Raw genomic sequence first — 18,216 nt, 5'->3', positions numbered from 1 at the left:
TTGTGCCCAAAACAAAATGAAGCAGAATATAACAGCAGAGCGTCGCGGGCGTCATTGGCGGCGTAACAGCAGGATCGAACGCTGGGGCGAGACTGACTCCGGCTTTCCACGGGGAGCCCCTTTTGTACACGCGTGGGCTTCTGGAACAATCAGCGTAGAAGTTTCGGCGTGTAGAACGTTCTAACTTCGAAGGAGAGCGCGATAACTGTTAGGCCACGGCCGCGCTGCCTACTTGGCCAGCTGCGCGCGCGACAATATGACGTAGGGGCGGTAGCACATCACTTTTATTTGCAACTAACGTAGATCGTATTTCGTTACTTATTTTCTGTAGCGCGTGCAATGCAGTGCCCAGCCGAAGATCGCGTGCTGCCTCATACTGTCAAAATTGAGGTGTTCATTCTGAAGACACTGCAAGCAAATCAAAAACCTGAATTTATTAACTGAATGTAATGGCACAAGGAATCTAGTAAATACTAAGCACAAAAAAAAGAGACTGCGGGTGGAACAGCATACACAAGAAAAGTCGAATTTATATCGAAGTTTGTTATCTCTGAGATAATGTGCCTTTCGGCCCCGCCTTAGAACGTCAATACCTCCCAGTTCTAACTTTCTATAATTTGGCGAATGTGAACGAAAAGTACCTGCAACAATTAACTTCACCAAGTTACCAGTTACTGGAAAATGTACCTAAGGTAAAGGTACAGATACAAATGTAAAATGTACCTAGATATTTGCTTTAGGTACAACATAAGTATCTAGTTACTCACTTGCAGTTACTTTTACCTAGGTTTTGTTCAACCTCAGTCTTAACTTACAGAGGTATTGTATTCTCGCCGTGTGCAGTCCTATCAGGTAGCGAGGTAAGTGCATCTGTGAGCTTCAGCCTGGCGACTGCAGCGTAAGCCCTATTACTTCTAGTGGTAAAGCGCCTCTAAAATTTGTTAGAACTTTGCAGTAGATCACAATTGACAACTGTGTTGTTTTGTTTCAAGTAAGATTCTGGCGCTAACTGTAGGATCCGTTTTTTTTCTTTTTCCAGCGTCCAAACAGTGGTTTTAGCGGCATCTTAGTTGTGATCTATCAGTGTTTTAATTTTGTTTTAGTTTGGGGCTTAAGTAGTTTGATAATAAACTGTACAAAACGATAACCATCTTATATATTTTCCAACTAAAATGAACTTCTTAAAACGAGGGTACTTTATCCACCAACATACCTTTGTTACTAAATTTTAGATATTTTAAATTAGCTTATTGAACTCGTCAAAAGCTTTGTACGGACACGTAAATATTTTTTATGTGCGAAAGTTAATCTCGCGCTTGTTATGTCAATACCAAGATTGTGTCTTTACAGAAGATATTTTTTCTTTCAGGTCAAAGCTAGCTCCTGGCATTGCCAACGAGAAGAAAAAATATATATATATATAACATTTACATATCCCAAGGACGGTTATGTATAAAATATCCCTTATTATTTTATTAACTTCGCCTCTCGTTTTTAATGGTAACTACTGTTACATTTTATTTTATTTCTTATACCTTAAAGGCCTTGAGGGGCATTACATAAGCGGGTAATTCATAGCACATTCAGACACAAAATAAGGCTTATAAAAGTGCAACCACTATTTCTCGTTGGTTCTATTTACTTTCTTATTCTACTATTCACTTTTCAATTTTACTCTACTGCTCTACGACCCTGCTTTTTGCAGTTACTTATGAGACAGTCTAGTCGTATGGATGTTTCTGCTCAAGGGGACAACCACAAGTGATTTAAGGCATACAGCTGCGTGTATACCTTCGACCCGATATCATGATATCAAGTGTTGAATCTTAGTCTCACTGTTTCTGCAATGAGCGGAACCAAGCACGATTTAACTTGACCTGGTGCAGAAAACGCGCTGCGGTGGCGAAAGGTAAAAGCCGTGGAAACATGGCCAGACATTTGTGACAGGCATTTCTAGTTCACGTATCTGGACCGATGTGAGGCGCACTCACCTTATTTTATGCCGTGTGAAAATTGCCGCCAGAGCGAAATATGTGCCGAGTGAAAAAACAAAACAAAACAGTGACTCCGGAAAAAAAAAAAAAAGAGATAATGAGTGTCTTGCGGTTGCATCCTACTGATAACTTTATCCTTCTCACTTACCATTTCACGGCGATGCTGGGATCAAAGGAAGAACCTCGGAACTTGAAAACAATTTTGCAGAAATCATCGCACACCTTTCTGTAGTTATTATAGTTGACTTGGAGTGCGATATATCTAAGTACCTTCAGATATAACTGTGTCGTCAGTGAGTATAAGCATAAAATATATGCTATTATTAGTGGTTGATTCTGTACAAGACGTATCTAGGGTGAAGTTTGAGCTTATGTATTCCAGGCTCATACCGTAAAATTCCGAGCCAGCCCCCCCCCCCCCCCCCCCTCGCACGCAAGTCAAATAACCGTCAAAACGGGGGGGCGGGCTATTCCAGAATGGCACTAAAAATCAAAATGGCAACGACAAAATTTTCCTGCAAAAAAAAAAGAAAAAAAAAAACGCGCAATGCCTATGGATTTAAAATTTTAGTTATTTCTGGGAACATGGTCTTTATTAGGTCAGGGAGTTCGCGGCAACTTGCTGCGTCCGAAAATTTCTCTGGCATCTTCTGTCTCTCGTTCGTGGAGCGGGGCATTGCAATTCCGAACCGCTACTTCCGCCTATTTATGTAATGCCTGGAAGCTACAAAGTTTCCCAGTGCATGCCATTGACTATTTTGACAGCCTGTTGAGAAAGAAGCCAGTTGCTAACGGCTCGTCCAGCACTTTGGCATTCCAGGAATTCAAAAACCGCGTCGTCCACGGATTCACTGAACACCGGCGTGCCGTTATTTAGCTTTCTTCGAAGTTGGGCTCTACCGTAGTTTTGCTGTAGCGAATTGTCAAACGTCTTGTCCCATTCCCGTATCCGTTTCCGGTCGAACTTGAAATGTCGAGACGTCTGGTGTACGTTTTTCACGATGCCATTGGACGACCTCGAGTTTTGTCACTGTGTAGGAATGCATAAGCATGGCCGACTTGACACCGCCAAAACGAAGTGATAATGGCACGCGGCGACCGGGCTGATCGGGCTGCAAAGTAGGATGGGATTGGATTCTTGGATTGGATTTGGCAGACCAGTGTTGCCCTGGCGTTGTGCGGCATAAGGGTGCGGGAGCGGGGGGGGGGGGGGGGGGGGGGGGGGGGGGGCCGGCGATTTCATGAAACGGCGCGGAAATATCAAATTAGCAGTGAAGTTGAAAGGGGGGGGGGGGGGTACTTTTGCTCGGGTGGGGGCTCTCCCTCGGAAGTTTACGGTAATATTTTACGCGTCGATTTACGTTCACTTTCCGCCTGGCGCAATGTTGCCACCAATAAAGAAAGCAAATAAACTTAGAACAAAAAAATTTAATCAGGTGAACTTGCACCTTCAAACCTAAAGAGAAAGGCGAGACGCACCTTGCGTCGGTGCCGGAAGGTAACCGACCTGAAAAGGGGAGTTACAGCAACTTTTATATATGCGGCATGTTCATGAATATTCTGAACAAGAACACTCGATGACTGCCGTGAGTGGGCAGGGGTTTCTTAGAACATGATGAAAAAATAGCGCACAAAAGACGAGAACATGGAAAGGAACCAAACACAGAGGAGGGAAAAACACTATTTCCTCTTCATGTTCAACTAGTACCAAGTCACTCAGCTTATCACCTTACTACGCTTTATTTTTTAGAAGAGTACAGAATTAATAAAAAGAGGATCCGGGACGACCATAATCCGAACACGATCCCTCTGCGTGACAGCCGCAAACGTTGCCAACTCCGCCACGCAAGCGGATTTTTTTCGGATTCGGACGATGACACAAAGCAGTGACACACATTCGCGATGAAACACTAAAAGACAACAGCCATCTTGGCTTGTGCCGAACATGCTACAAGTCTTCGGGGGTAGACAAGACCTCCAAAAGTGGCAGCCACATAGGTATAGGTTTCCGGTCCTTATATAATTTCTTAATAGCCGCGTCCCACTAGAGCGACAGAGAGCAACAAACGGCAGCGACACACGACAACGAGCGACAGACGACACCGACAGACAGCCTGTTTGTCGGAGCCCGCCGTCCCACCTGGCGGACACGACGCAGAACACGGGGGCGAGGAATCTTGTTTCCCAGTGGGACTGGAGTTGTCAACAAAACACTTAAAAATACACAGACAAACAGTCTGGCGACGCGGTTTTCGTGTTTTGCTCTTTGGGCATAAAACCCGCCGACAAACAAGGTGAAAGTGGCGACGACTACTTTATTTCTTGATTAAAGCTTCCGCTCCTCTTCATTTGCCGTTGGCGACTTTCCGCAAACAGTCGTGACAATCGACACCAAGCTTTTTCCGAACTAGAATACCCGAATCGTTCCTTTTTTGGGCCGTTCGAGGCATTCTAGGTGAGCGTTACAGAATTGCACGCCGAATTCGAGGATGTTTATAACTTCATAGTTGAATGATCGAGGTCAGGCGTTTTTTGATGGACAATACGGCATCTCGATTATCACAGAACGTGATGACAAGTCTCTCGTGTGGCGGAATGGCTTGCCACGGAACGTAGTGTCCTACTTGGTGGTGAGCGGTCTTACTTTGGTCAGTCCTCGCACATGGGTGTATCCATCCTGATGCAGGGGCGTAGACCTCGGTGTCTTGAAGCACCACATCGCGCACCAAGTTTTCGCGAGCAAAACCAGCCACAGTAAATTCCCTTTCGCAACACGCCCTCCCGGCGCCAGCAAGCAAGCCGCGCCATCGACCAATACGTGCAATCGAGGGACCGGAACTGCGGGGCCGGGAATGAGCAGTGGCCGCCAAGGGCTTCTCGTTCCCGGAGGAAGGGTAGAAGGGTGGGAAGGGAGGCAACAGAAGGCACAAGCGGGCGAGGAGGATAAGTTTGTCTCCGAGAGATGTTCCTCAGTGGGACTGCTTGTTGCGCTTCAAGTCCAACGACAGAAAAGAACTCGTCCGTCGTCGATCGTTTGTCGTCGCTTGTCGGCGGTTGTCGCGGGTGTCGGTCGTTGCAGTGGGACAGCATCGGCGACACGGAACCGGTGTCTGTCGCTCTCGTGGGACGAGGCTATAAGACAGCACATGTGTTCAACAAAATACTTATGCACGGGGCGAATGTCGCTATCCCCGTGGCGCGCAGCCATACGGCACGCCATATTATGTGCAGGCCCAGCAGTAGGATCATGTCGTAGGGCAAGACATTTTTCCATTCTACCACTCAAAAATGTTTGCTATGGGGCGTTAATCGGAAACCCTTTCTGACGGTCCAATGCGGTACGTCCCGAAAGAAGTCCGTGTCCCAACAATCTAGGAAATCGGGATCAACCGTTTTACAGCGGAGCTGTTAAAGCCCAGGATCGTGTCCGGTACCAAACAAATGTCGATACCCGTGGCCGACACAACACTCTGGTTGCCGCCGCCGCTCATAGATGGCGGTAGCTGTCCAGAGTGTTGTGTTTGCCGGTTGTCTGCTTGCCGCCGTTGCTTATAGATGGCGGCAACCTTTCTTCGGTGGTAAAAGAGCGGGAACGGAACGAGTGGCGATGTGCGCAGCAGCGCGAATGGTTCAGGGTTGGGCAGAAATACTCAAAAATGTATTTGAAAACACAAACACTGAGATACATTAAAAAAGTTGCCAAAATACTGATACTAAAATACGTCTGGAAAAATGTATCGCGATTCGTATCGGAAATACATTTTAAATATAGGCAAAAAGTATTTGGAAATACAAATACAAGAATACATTTTACGGGGGGCAGAAATACAAATACAGAAATACTGATACTGCAATACATTTTTCCCATTTTTTGGAGACGCCAACTGAAGGGGTGTCCAAACAGGACACTAGAAAACCGCGACTCCGGCAAATCGTGCCGCGCTCTGCCGCGATCCGCTTCCGGCCGTCGGAGGGAAATTTCCCTCCGTCAATTCTTCCCGGGGGGAAACTTCCCTCCGTCAAATCTCCCCCTCGCTTCCTCCACGGCGGCCTTGCTCTGCTTATCACGTGGGTCCGGAGAGCCACTCACACGCTCTGTTGGCTGTTGGTCAATTGCTCAAGGCCTCCGCTCACAATACGGAACCGCATCGGACGCCATCACGACGAAAGTGAATCTCGACAAAGAAAGCAGATCCGAGGCGGGCGAAACGCACCCTTCGACGCAGGAATGTCCCAAATCCACCCAAAGCCGGACCTCCTTGGCCTTCGAGCCGAGGCGACGGCGGTACGCGAGGGCGTTGGCGAGGTGAGACAGACGCAGGTGGCGTGTGACGTCAATCTGAAGAGGAGAGCAGTCGTGATCGTAAAAATTTTCACGACTCCTGCAAACATTTTCACGACTCCGACAGACCGTAAAAATAGAAGCGTCCGCTTCAATTTTCACGATTTGTCGGAGTCGCGGGTTTTGTAGTGTCCTGTTTGGACACCCCTTGAGATGAAGCTTGAAGTTTGAAGTGGAAGTTTTTGATCCCAAAATTACTTTCCCATACGCTTGGCACTTTGCCTTGAAGGTAGTGGTTTCGGACGACAAAAAGTCTTTAATTGGCTAAAAAAAAAAAAAAAAAAAAAAAAACAACAGCAAAACGTTCCATCAAGGACTGACCGCGGTCCCTTCCCTGACATCCTGTCTGTCTAACGAGGGATGCGAAAATACTTCGACCTCTAAACCTCTATGTCACCCTAAATCCCATCAAAACGCCACCACTCCCCTGTACAATAAGGACGTCCCTACCAACATTGATCACATGACGTCAAGGTATTCTTTATCTGTAGGTGTGGCCTTGAACATTAAACTTTACCACGCTGCTGTATGAAAGTACAATAGGTACTTTCGTTGTAGGTTACCTCGTTGAAGATCGTACAGGCAGTGCCATTTAGAATTTTCGAGAATAGTGATGGATCACCTGAAGCATCCTGGAACACGTGTCTTATCTTCTGTTACGGTTGAAAAAAAGATACGATAGCATTCCTGTTGTGAACGTTCTTCCTGCAGACCCTCCGCCACCGACACATAGACTGCAGTCATCAAGTTTCGCCTAGCATCCCCCAAACAGAGACCTCTTGGATTGCTACCTGATATTGCCGGCACCGGTGCGAGCTCTCCGAGAATCCGCGCGCACGAGACGAGTCGCAGGTGTACGAAGACTGGGTCGGCACAGCGAGGCCACGTCAGGCCTGCTTCCTGGCTTTCGGATCTCCAGAGCAGCGGGTCACGTTCATGTCGGCTGATGACGTACCCTTGAGCCGTGCAATATTACGGGCGCAGCCGCAGACGCATTCGAATATGTGTTGAAATTCACTGCGTGAATCATCCTACTATTTCAAGTAAACCACCGCCAGGCTCGTGCTGCATCGGACTGTGTGTGACTCAGCTTTGCCGGCTGTGTGTACCGTGTGCGCTAACCGCCGAATTCAGAAACCCCACTCGAACTACACTCAAACTTAAGGGCCCCTCCACTTCCTCGAGGAAGGCGCGAGGGCCGGCGCTGGCCTATCGTGGAGCCACTCTATATGGCAGCGTAGCTGCCAGAGTAGCGGCACGACGCAAAATTATCTAGATACACGACGTCAGAAGCGCCTATAGTGATCTCCATATAGGGCCTGGGAAGTTTCTATGGTAACCGTACTGCTAGCGACGCCGGGCGGCAACCGTTATCTAGTTGATATCTCCATTCATTAATTATGGCGAATTCGGGTGGTCAATCGCCGGCGAGCTCACGCCGGCGGCACAGGCAACGAAAACCGCGCCAGCGGCGCACCACGTGACCCTCTCCACCCGAACACAAAGCGCCTGCAACTGGCGTTTTCGTCTGACTGGGTCGCTCGTGAACTTCGTTAACTTCTTCCACGATGATTTTATGATACAATAGGCACGCTCTAGGCATCAGCAACATATATTCGGACTCTGAGATCTGGGTAAACAAATTGTAATATATTTTGTTTAGATTCTCGAGGAACTGTTGCCATCTTACAAGGATCCTAGAAGGCTCACCAGCGTCGCCATTTTATATTCCATTTTCTTGTTATTACCTTTTTGCTGGAATCCTCAGCATTTTGATTTGACCCAGCCCTCTAAAATAGTAATGCGCGTTCAAGTGTCGAGCTGCAGCACTATCAATACATTTTTTACAGCGGTGTATTAACACGCTGTGTCCCATAGGAAACTAATCTTGCGGAAGCTTCCTTTAAAATATTTTATCTTTATCTCCATTGTTTTTTCTGTCTTTCTCGGACCACAGAGGGGTGTCTGTCTCAGTGGCTTCGTTTTCTACTAGAACACGCGCTCGGCGACCATTGTTTCGTTTGGTTCCCTTTCCCGATTCAGATATGACGATACCGGATACAGTCTGGCAGACAAGCTGCCCGACCTCTTGGAGCTCGGGCAAAAATTGTGCCGGTAAATTGCCAGCACACGCCTGAGAACTGCCACCCGAACGGCGCGCACTCGCCAGCCTTTGACCACGCGAACGCCCTTGGCGGAGATATGGCAAAATATTTTGCCGGGAAATGACCACGCGAATTCGCCATTAGAAACTGGTAAAAGACCTAAAAGACGCTTTGCATGGCGGTACGGCACGGGCCTCTGGAGGAGCAGTGCCTGTTCTTCTGTGAAATGAGACGACTTGCAGCGTGCTCGGACAAGGCGAGTGGTTTTCCGCGCCGCCGGGATGGCGGCGGCTTCGTGGGACGAACGTACCGTCCTTGTACTTTCGGACTTCGCTCCTATGGAACAAAATCTGATTACGCCGGCCACGACAGGACGATTGCCTGGGGACATGACTGCTGCTCGACTGCCCCATAGTAAGAGAATGTATGCTTAGCACCATACTTCTTCAAGACCCAATCATTCATTCAAGATGGGATTATCTCACCGACTGGCGGGGACGACGGTATCACCCTCGTTTTGGGCGATGAACAGTCGACGGGGTTAAACGAAGAAGGACAGCACGGTGGTCTGCAGAGGATTGTTAACGCCATCAAAAGAGACGGACGCCGGATATGAGGTGTTCTTGCCGACAGGCCAAGTGGTCGTCCGGAAGTTTACCGGCATGCAAAATGTCAATATTTTTATCTGGTGTAGCACGCATACCCGTGTTAAAGGGGCCATGAAATGATTCTTTAACTTCCTCTTCCTTAGCTTTAATCCTCAACTCAAAAGAGAACAGTGGAATCACGCGGTCGTGACATGCTAGGGCACCGGTGCGATGACCCCAAGCTTCCACCGTGATTTTTAAGCACACCATAGAACTTGTCATTGGCAAGTGCACTCATGTGCACTCATTGGCCACGAACGCGAATTCAAATATTCATCGACGAATTGATTGTTGACGACCGCATACGTCCGAGTGACGCAGTTTTCGTGTCAAATGCGTGAGCTGGGGTGGGCTGACGTCATTTTGGCTTTTGTAGGCATTGCAAAGAGGATATTTAGAACCATACACACATGATGATAGCATCATAGCACACGGACATTAATGAGTACAAAACGGGCCCAGCTACAGAAAATAAATATTACACTCGTAAAAAATAATTGTTTGTAACTTGTTAATTACAAAGACGAACACATCTCTGAGCATATAAATTTAATAGTGTGTGTTGATGCATTCTTATAGAGCAGGTCATTTCATTAACGTCATTTGACCAAACGCCAGCTTGTCACTTGAAAAAAAAAACAAAAAAACACTGCGATCAAATGCAAGCTATTGCTAAGAAAGCACGTTATATCAAAATCTTCAGAACTTTCAATTCGCAAAATCGTCGATTAGTACAAAAGGTTAAAGGTCGCAGGCGCTTCCTCGCTTAAAGGGATACTTCAACGAAATTTGAAGTATTCCCGTCGTGTTCAAAAATAGGTTGAATATGATCCACAATATCCGTAAATGACAATCGCACGTTTGTATCTTGAGCCTGGTGGCTGTATTTTTCGTTATAAACGGCCCACTCTGGCAAGCACTCGGAGAAGGCCCAGCGGAGACCACGTGAATTCCAACGCAATAGTGACGTAGGTCGTCTCAGGACGAGCAAAGCTACGGCGAGGCTGACGTCGAGGGGATGGCCTAGTCGTTCCAGCCACCGAAGCGGCTGCTTTTGTACGAATTTTGAGTGACGGGATAATCTTCAGTAATCTTGTAGGGGGACAATAGCGACTTCTGCGACACACAAAAGGCATTCTCGGGAAGAGGGGAGTTCCTCCTGCCCCTCTTCTCTCGTCGTGGCCGGAGGCGAGACAACCTCCGTCACTATCTGTCAAGGTTCCTAGACGGGCATTACAAGCGAGGCGTTAGCGACATCCACCAGGTGCTCTTTGCTAATCGTTTAATTCGTCTTAAAATTCCTTTTCGTGACTTTTTTAACAAGATATTGGTATGTTCGATGTGATGCTGCTCCTTTGAGCGCGTATAGACCAAAAAATGAGCGCCGAAATTTCGTTGTAGTATCCTTTTAAAGTTGCTGTGATTATTCGGTGACCCAGGGCTGAAACAACTTCCCCTAGGCCCTAAACACGAAGTATACCTTTCGTTTCGATTCTCAGAAATTCAAACATTCAAAGGAAGCTAGAAAATGTGAAAATGTTATCCTAAAAGCTATATCGTAAGATCGTTATTTAGACGTGAAGATCGCAGGAGCTTCCTCGCTAAAAGTTTGTGATTACGCGGTTACCTGGGGCTGAAACAACTTCCCCAAGGTCCAACATGCGACGCATACAATTCGCATTGATTCTCAGACATTCCAACGTTCAAACAAGGCTAGGAGTATGCAAAAATTGCATGCAAAATGTCTTATCGATCCTCGAACACATCCAGGAATACGACCACCACTACGGCGATATGACCGATGCTGTCGCACAGGTGCTAATATCCAGAGCGATCTTGTACAGAAAAGGTATAAAGTCACATTCTTTCAGATCTTCACGTTATACCTGCGTCAGAGAGCACGAAGAAGCCCGAAATCGTCGGCAAGCAGCGGCACATTACGACTACCGCGCACCGAACAAACTCGTATCCACCAGCTCTGGGCGCTGCCATCTTACCGGTGACATCACGGCTCTTGCGAGGTCACGTGACGAGTAGTCACTCGATTGCCAAGGAAACCGAGCCAGCTCAGCTCGTTGCTATGCTACCGCGTGTGACCAATCACGGTGAGAGGCGGCACAAGGAAAAGCGTGGCGCTACTCTGGCAGCTACGCTGCCATATCGAGTGGCTCTTGCCTATCGCGACGGCAGATCCGTCCTCGCGATTGGCCAGCGCCGACTACGCAACACTTCTCAGAAGAGAGAAGACGACGCATGAAAAAATAGTTAGGAGAATCGGAAGGAACCTCGGTCAGCATAGCAACAATGCTCCAGCATCTCCATAACCCTGATGCCCTGAGAAGTAAAAACAAATAAAAAAATATGCTCTCGGTCTTGTTTTTTTTTCGGCCCGGGGGGGGGGGGGGGGGGGGGGGGAAGAAAGAGAAATGTAACGAAATACATTTCATCCTGATTGTATCGCAATACAAAGAAACATTCCAAAATGTATTTCGATACAGGAATACAGATATTGGGGAAAAAAATGTATCGCGATACGGAAATACAGATACGAAATGTATTTCTCAAATACTATCGGGATGCATTTGTATCGCGAAACTGCCTAACCCTGGAATGGTTTCGCAACCGCCGCGAGTCCGCTTTCGCCTGAAGTTACACTGGGTCGAGAGCTTCAGATTCCCTTGCGAAAGAGGAGCAGACCGCTCGCCTGGAAAGCCACCGCCGAGAACAGAAGCTACAGCTCCGCTGCTCTTCATTCTTCACCAGGGTGGAAAAGCTGAAAGTTTTTTTGCTTTCTGCACAGTATGCAGCTGTCAGATCAAGTTACTGGGATACCTTCTCCAACTTACCAGGCTTTGACTGGATTTTTTTTTACTGTGCAACTTGAAAAAAAAGTATTGGCGATAGAGGGTACCACCATTCGCTAGACTCACTTCAATATATCCTGCTTTGGTACTGTACTAAGGAGGAAAAAAAAAAAACGATACAGAAGAATTAAAAAAAATTAATTAAATCCTTCGTTGGTTGCTTGTTCGATACACAAAACAAGTATTTGAGTAAGAAACGCGCGACTAAAAGTCATTAAGGTCCAACAACATATTCCATATACCCGCGTACACAGGCACCTACGTCCTTGCTTGACGAAACAATAAACCCAGGAAGTGCACTGCGTAATTTCACTCGAATAAGGGTTCGTAAAAATGGTCGTCTCTGGTCTCGGAGAAAAATAAATATATTGACATGTTGCACCACAAAAAGATTAGGAACCGCCCTTTTAAAGAAGGAAAATATTAAGAATTTTAGGTGGGATTCGAACCCACGACCCTTTGGTTGCGAGCCAGACCAACATCACCTAGAATAATGAAAGCCTCCGCATGGCCTCCTTTCCCTTCATGAAATATCATCAGAGTCGCATCGCGCTACCTCGGCTATTGGGCCCGAGTCCGACCTTCGACGTACTGATTGAACACGAGCCCCGGCCGAACACTGACGCAGCACTCGTGCCCAATCTCAGGCCTCGATCGATCTGACTGTGACGACGGTACGGAGGCCTTCTGCTTAGCTAGAAATGTGACCTGTGCTGTTTTGGACGCATTGGAACATGGGATCTGCTTCGTAAAAATGGTACGTGTTCTGGCATGGCTTGCAACAGAACATGTGCTGCTGTGTGCCATGATGGAACATCTCCTGTAGCATACATTACTTGTTCCGTGATGATGGCGTATGGAACTTGTTGCGGCTGCCCATACAACAACAACATGTCCCAAACTAAAGAAGTATGGAACATGGTAGTCCGGTAAAACAGTACGTGTTGTGGCAACAAGGTTAGCATGTCTGTGTCCCATACTTTGACAGGAGTTTTTCTAATAGTGCAGACACGCTACTGTGTAGGCCACGCAAGGCACTTTATTATTACTACCTTGGTAACATGATGTAGTACAAAACCTAGATGAACAGGTAGTAAATGAGTACAAAAGAAATGCACACCGAGCTAACAAGGACACGTGAGGTTAAAATGCTCCCCCCCAGTCTTTTGGCGGGGAGCCGTAATGATAGAGGTCAAAGGGCTCGTAAGGCGACCAAGTCGGCCAAAGCCGGCAATCACTCGGTATCACTGTTTAGCTTAGGAACTTCTGCATGACCCACCGCCAGGTGCGTCATGCATGTACTACGAAGACCACTGAATAAGCTACGCTTCAGAGTAACGGCACTTACCCATCTTGGAGCTTAAAATCATAGTTGCCAGTTATCTGAAGCTTTATCTGAAATCTTAGGAAACGCTTTTCCACCCTGCACAAATGTTCAAGCAGCTCGAAACAGAGCAAAGCAATGTTACATGAGCTTCCTAACACCGAATCTAATGCTGAGGAAGACGCACTTTTGGATCATGACGATCGGCAACTGCGTCTGCTCTGCATACGAGCCAAAATGGCGGCGCCCACAACAAAGTCGGGGAACGGAGTGCCGATACTCTAAGCGCAGCCCGTTTAGTGGCCCTAGTCCAGAGTATTCACAGCCTGCCTAGGGACAATCTGGACAGCATTGATTCTAGCGTGGCGTCGGGATGTAGGGACACGCGGACGCGACGTTATCGGTGCAGCCATTCAATCGGCCTGCCCCACGGTGTTGCTCGCGCGTGCTCTGATGAAACTCGCTAAGATTTGTGTTTAGCAAATTTGATAGAATTTGAGCACCGTGAGAGCTCCGATGATTGACGTCTCGTCTCGCGTGACGCCACCGTCGCGAGAGTTGAATCAAAGCGCTCCGCAAACTTCGGCCCCAACTTTAGCGACTTTTTTTAGCCGTTAGTCTTGGCCATTTCTACTTCCCGCTGCAGAACTGAACCAACGCCGATAGAATCCAAAATGCAAAAAAAAAAAAAAATAATAAAAAAATTTATGGGACGCACGATTTAAGGCCTTTTCCATGTGTAGCTGAATCATTGCTGTTTTCTGATATTCCCAGTCACAAACTTCCAGTTCACCTTTAGCGGTGTGTGTATGTGCGCATATACTGCGTCCCTTAATTCCGGATGTCTGATGTGGGCCTACAATTTTCCTTATCGTCCTTTGCAGCCTCCCTAGCCAGCACTTTCATTAGTATTTTATAATCCACGATTGCCAGTGTAATTGGCCTATAGTTACCAGTGCTTCGCCGCCTATTATTTATTTCGTGTCGTTTTTAGGAATCGGACGGATTAGCTAATCAATCTTCCATGTTGAAAATCCATCGAGTAATAAAGGCTCATTATTTCCTAGCTACAGTGATTCAATATCAAATTAATCTACCTAAATGAAATGAATCTGATTCGAATCAAATAAATTGATTGACTTGATTGTTTCTCAAATCCGGACATTTTCCCCACCCTGGTGCGATAAATACCAGAAGTGGGGCAGTATGTAATTGCCGAAAGGAGCCGCATCCGTCACCGTCCGCTTCGCTGAATGAAATGGTGTATTGTGTCGGAGCAAACGCACTCTCTTGGTTAGCTTCCCGCGGCGTGTGATGGCCTCCCGCAACCTCGGCAGCAGGTCTTAGCATAAAAATTTCGTACTCGAAAATGTTAAAATACCAGAGTTTGAGAAAACTTGTTGCGGATCTAAAATAGAATCTTCAATTTCGATGCCTTCCAGGTCTGTTCTTCCTCACTTTCCTCACATAGGTCCCCCCCCCGCCAAAGTCCACCCTTGTCCCTCCTTCTCATGTGGCCCAAGTGACCTTTAATCATTTTTTATTTTTTCGAAGTAACACTTATTCTTATAAAATTTAGAACTTCTTATACAATTGTTGTTAAAAAAAGAAGAATCTCTACAAATAATTTTCCTATGTTCTCTATTTTTACGGTTACAGTTTCAAGAGCACAAAGATTCAGCCCTCAGGCAATGCAGGCACTGTTGTCATTCTGGACTAATTCACATTTGCGAAGTTATTTAGACGAATTATGCAAGAGCGGCGGAGCACAAAGTGTGGTGCGTACGGAGGGGATGCTGTATAGCGCAGCTCTACTAGACATTTAGCAGATTCGTAACATCCGGTGTAATTTAACCTGTCTGACTCTCACACTTCGTTCTCAGAAATCTGTTGACTTCAAGAGCTGCACGATGGAGTGCTGGGCAAAATTTGGAGACTCGAACGCATCACAGACACATAAGCTTCCCGATGGTACACCGTGTGGGCTTAATGACAAAGTAAGTATGCAGCGGCTATACCCTTTTCATAACCACAAAACAAGTTTATAAAAAAAACCTAGCAAGAACGTGCCTACAGCAGTCTAAACGTCATTAAAACGTTATATATCACACGGTTTATTCTTCTTTTTCTTTGCTTTGTGTTGATGCATGAGGCCCATTCTATTTGCATCAGGAAAACATAATGATGTGGTGGTTTAATATAACTGTCCGTATTGTTCTCTAGTGACGTACCATAACAAGAGAACCATGATGTCCTTACTTAAAAACCCCAGGAGGGAAAACGTTTTTTTTAAGAGTCTGAAAGGGACACGCGTGTCAAAAAAATAAATTTTAAGCGAGAAAAAGAACTTTTTACAGCAATTTTGACGGCGATAGATTTATTTGAAATTCTACCCACAAAGTTCATGACGTCACGGAACGGTCATTCCCTCTTTCGACCTCGACGTGAAGACGAAGCCGATCCACCTCTCCTCCACATGCCCCAAATGCCGAGAGAGAAAACAAATGGAAAGGAAATGACTACCAACTAAATTGCGTCTCGCGCCGTCAATATTGCTCTAAATAATTTTTTTTTTCGCGTAAAATTGATTTGTTGACACGCATGTCCCAACCAAACTTAAAAAAAAAGGTAGGATAAACAGATGTATCTGGCCTTACCAGATATCAGTTTATCAAGAGATAACTTTTCGCTGGTCGGTTGTGTTTTTCCACAACAAGATGATAAAGAGTGCTCGTCTGCGGAACGAAATATTGCCGCGCCCAGGGCTGAGAAAGCAACGCTCGGTCACGGGCCTCCAGAAAGTTCTCGTTTATTCATGTACCGCTCGTAACTTCTATCATTTATTCCTGCTTTTGTTTTCTAGAAAGTGCGTGTTCATTCTCGCCCGATCACGCGACGCTCGAGCCGCTTTCGCCGAATCTTCGAGATAGCGACGCACTCTAGATAAGAGGCCGCCCGCGACCTTGTCGAGTCAGTTTTCGCCCCAGCGTTCGACTCTGCTGACACGCCGACTTCGACGCCCGCGACGCTCTGCTTTCTTCTGTTTCCTTCTTTATTTTTCGCACAAGTTCGCCACATTAAACGTTTATTTATTTCTCTTTATTTCTTGTTTATTCGTCACCACCCGTGACAATATGTGACGTTGGAGTCGTTGAATAGCATTACTCGCCAGTTAGTAGCTGTCCTGTGTGTGCCTATTTCTCCGACTTAGTCCCATCCTCCTTGCAGATAATATATATATATATATATTTTTTTTTAAATTAATGTGTAACCTTTGTTTTTCAGAAATGTCAGTATGATGGGTGCTGGGGCCCGAGGGGAACGAGGTAAAACCTCCCTGACATGTCTGACAACCGAAGAAATTATAAATAAATAATTTGGATACTTTGACCTTGGGTTCTTCGTACTACCGAAACAATTATTAAAATATCGGTGTTATTAGTGTTTTAGTAACAACTTTACCTATTAAGCCATTCTGCAACGAACAATAGGAAGCTCAGCTGGCACCAATTTCATGTCAGTACATACCGGAGCAAGCTCACTACTCCCCGTTTCATTTTACGCCAAACCGCAGCCGATCTCACAATTTGATGCAGCCGATCAGGCAGCACCGAAATGCTACGTCCGGGCGCCACCCATTTTTTTTTTTTGGGGGGGGGGGGGGGTTAAATTTGCTAACAATCACGCGCAAAAGAAAATCGCAGGCTCGCGGCGCATTCCCTGTGCGTAATTGGTTTAGTCGGTTATTATCAAACGCACAAAGGCTATGAGCACCGTGACAATGGACTTTTGGAGTTGCTCGATTGTCTCCTGCGGATGGCAGCGTCGGCCGCGGTTTTGGCGTAAAATGAAACGGAGAAATATTACTATAGGAATTACTGGGCTTCGCATCGCAGCGTCCACTGCCCGACGCATGACCAATATTAGACAGTTTTAGTGGACCGTACGCTATAGCTTTGCGTACGCAAGGAAATTGCGGGTCGTGAGTGCGCATGCTCAGAACGCAGTAGAAGGACTAGCGTATTTCGTACGCACGCAACGCTGGGGATGTTGCGTTGCGGGGAGCTCTCGAGAGATCTCGGGCCCAACGAGAGCGCCAGTTTCAAGATGTCGGTTACCTTGACTGGCGCAGCAAGGGCGTCGTGGTGTTCTCTACGTTCTGTGTTAAGCGAACGGTGAAATAACGTGGTGTTCAGCGCGGCACTTCTTTGCGGGACGTACCGCGGTCGAATCAGATCGCCGTGCACCTGAAAGAGTGCACAGTGAAAGTGCTCACCGCTCGAATTGTGCGTCAAGGCTGCGCTCTGCTTGACGCTAGGCCTATAGGGAGTATTCACTGGCGGCCATAGCCGTGTGCGCAAATGCTGAGCGCGTGCGGATGACAAGCTTCCACAGTTCTTTTTGTAACGTGCATTCCGCACCGTCAAGATTGCCGGTCTTAGCAGCCTATTAATGTGAGCTCGTTCTGAGCATGCGCTCTCAACAGCACCCTCAAATATGGCGTCCAGTGAATGCCCCCTATTCGCTCAGTTCATCTTCGACGAACGAACGACTCTTCAAGAAATCGCCGAAGTTCTCGCTAAGCACTGGACTTCAGTAGGTCATGAATTTCATTCCGGGATAGCATTGATGAAAGGTGGCATTTCCACGGGACTAGTGACAGAGGCTCCGTGATCGAATTTGGGCTTTGCATCCATTCCCCGCAGAAAAGCGCGCTGGACGAGGCAGCTGCGGCTTGGTTTGACTTTGAATAAAATGATTGGACACGTTTTCATTTGCGATATTCATTTTCAGGAGCATGGTGGCGCTATAAGCCCGCGGAATTCTGCGATTCTGGAAAATTTAACCAAGGTCATGAGAGGTGTTCACTCGGAAACGTAACGCACAACTAAAATCGGTCCGAGCGGGTCGTTTTCAGCGTACGCTATACTATTGCGTAT

At 46.8% G+C, this 18,216-nt stretch overlaps 1 protein-coding gene across 1 annotated transcript; it reads left to right on the top strand.

Annotated features, from left to right (window-relative positions):
• Positions 1-1,448: 1,448 nt before the first annotated feature.
• Positions 1,449-16,606, top strand: LOC120850645. Its single transcript, XM_040223217.1, has 5 exons — positions 1,449-1,500; positions 3,700-3,705; positions 14,936-15,054; positions 15,160-15,273; positions 16,562-16,606. The coding sequence occupies exons 1-5, from the start codon at positions 1,449-1,451 to the stop codon at positions 16,604-16,606; spliced, it is 336 nt and encodes a 111-aa protein (XP_040079151.1).
• The last annotated feature ends 1,610 nt before the right edge of the window (positions 16,607-18,216 follow it).

The sequence above is a fragment of the Ixodes scapularis genome, unplaced genomic scaffold (genome assembly GCF_016920785.2).
Source record: "Ixodes scapularis isolate PalLabHiFi unplaced genomic scaffold, ASM1692078v2 PGA_scaffold8__174_contigs__length_109621045, whole genome shotgun sequence".
NCBI lineage: Eukaryota > Metazoa > Arthropoda > Arachnida > Ixodida > Ixodidae > Ixodes > Ixodes scapularis.
Note: the sequence above shows the minus strand (reverse complement) of the source record. Positions and strands in the feature narration are given on the sequence as shown.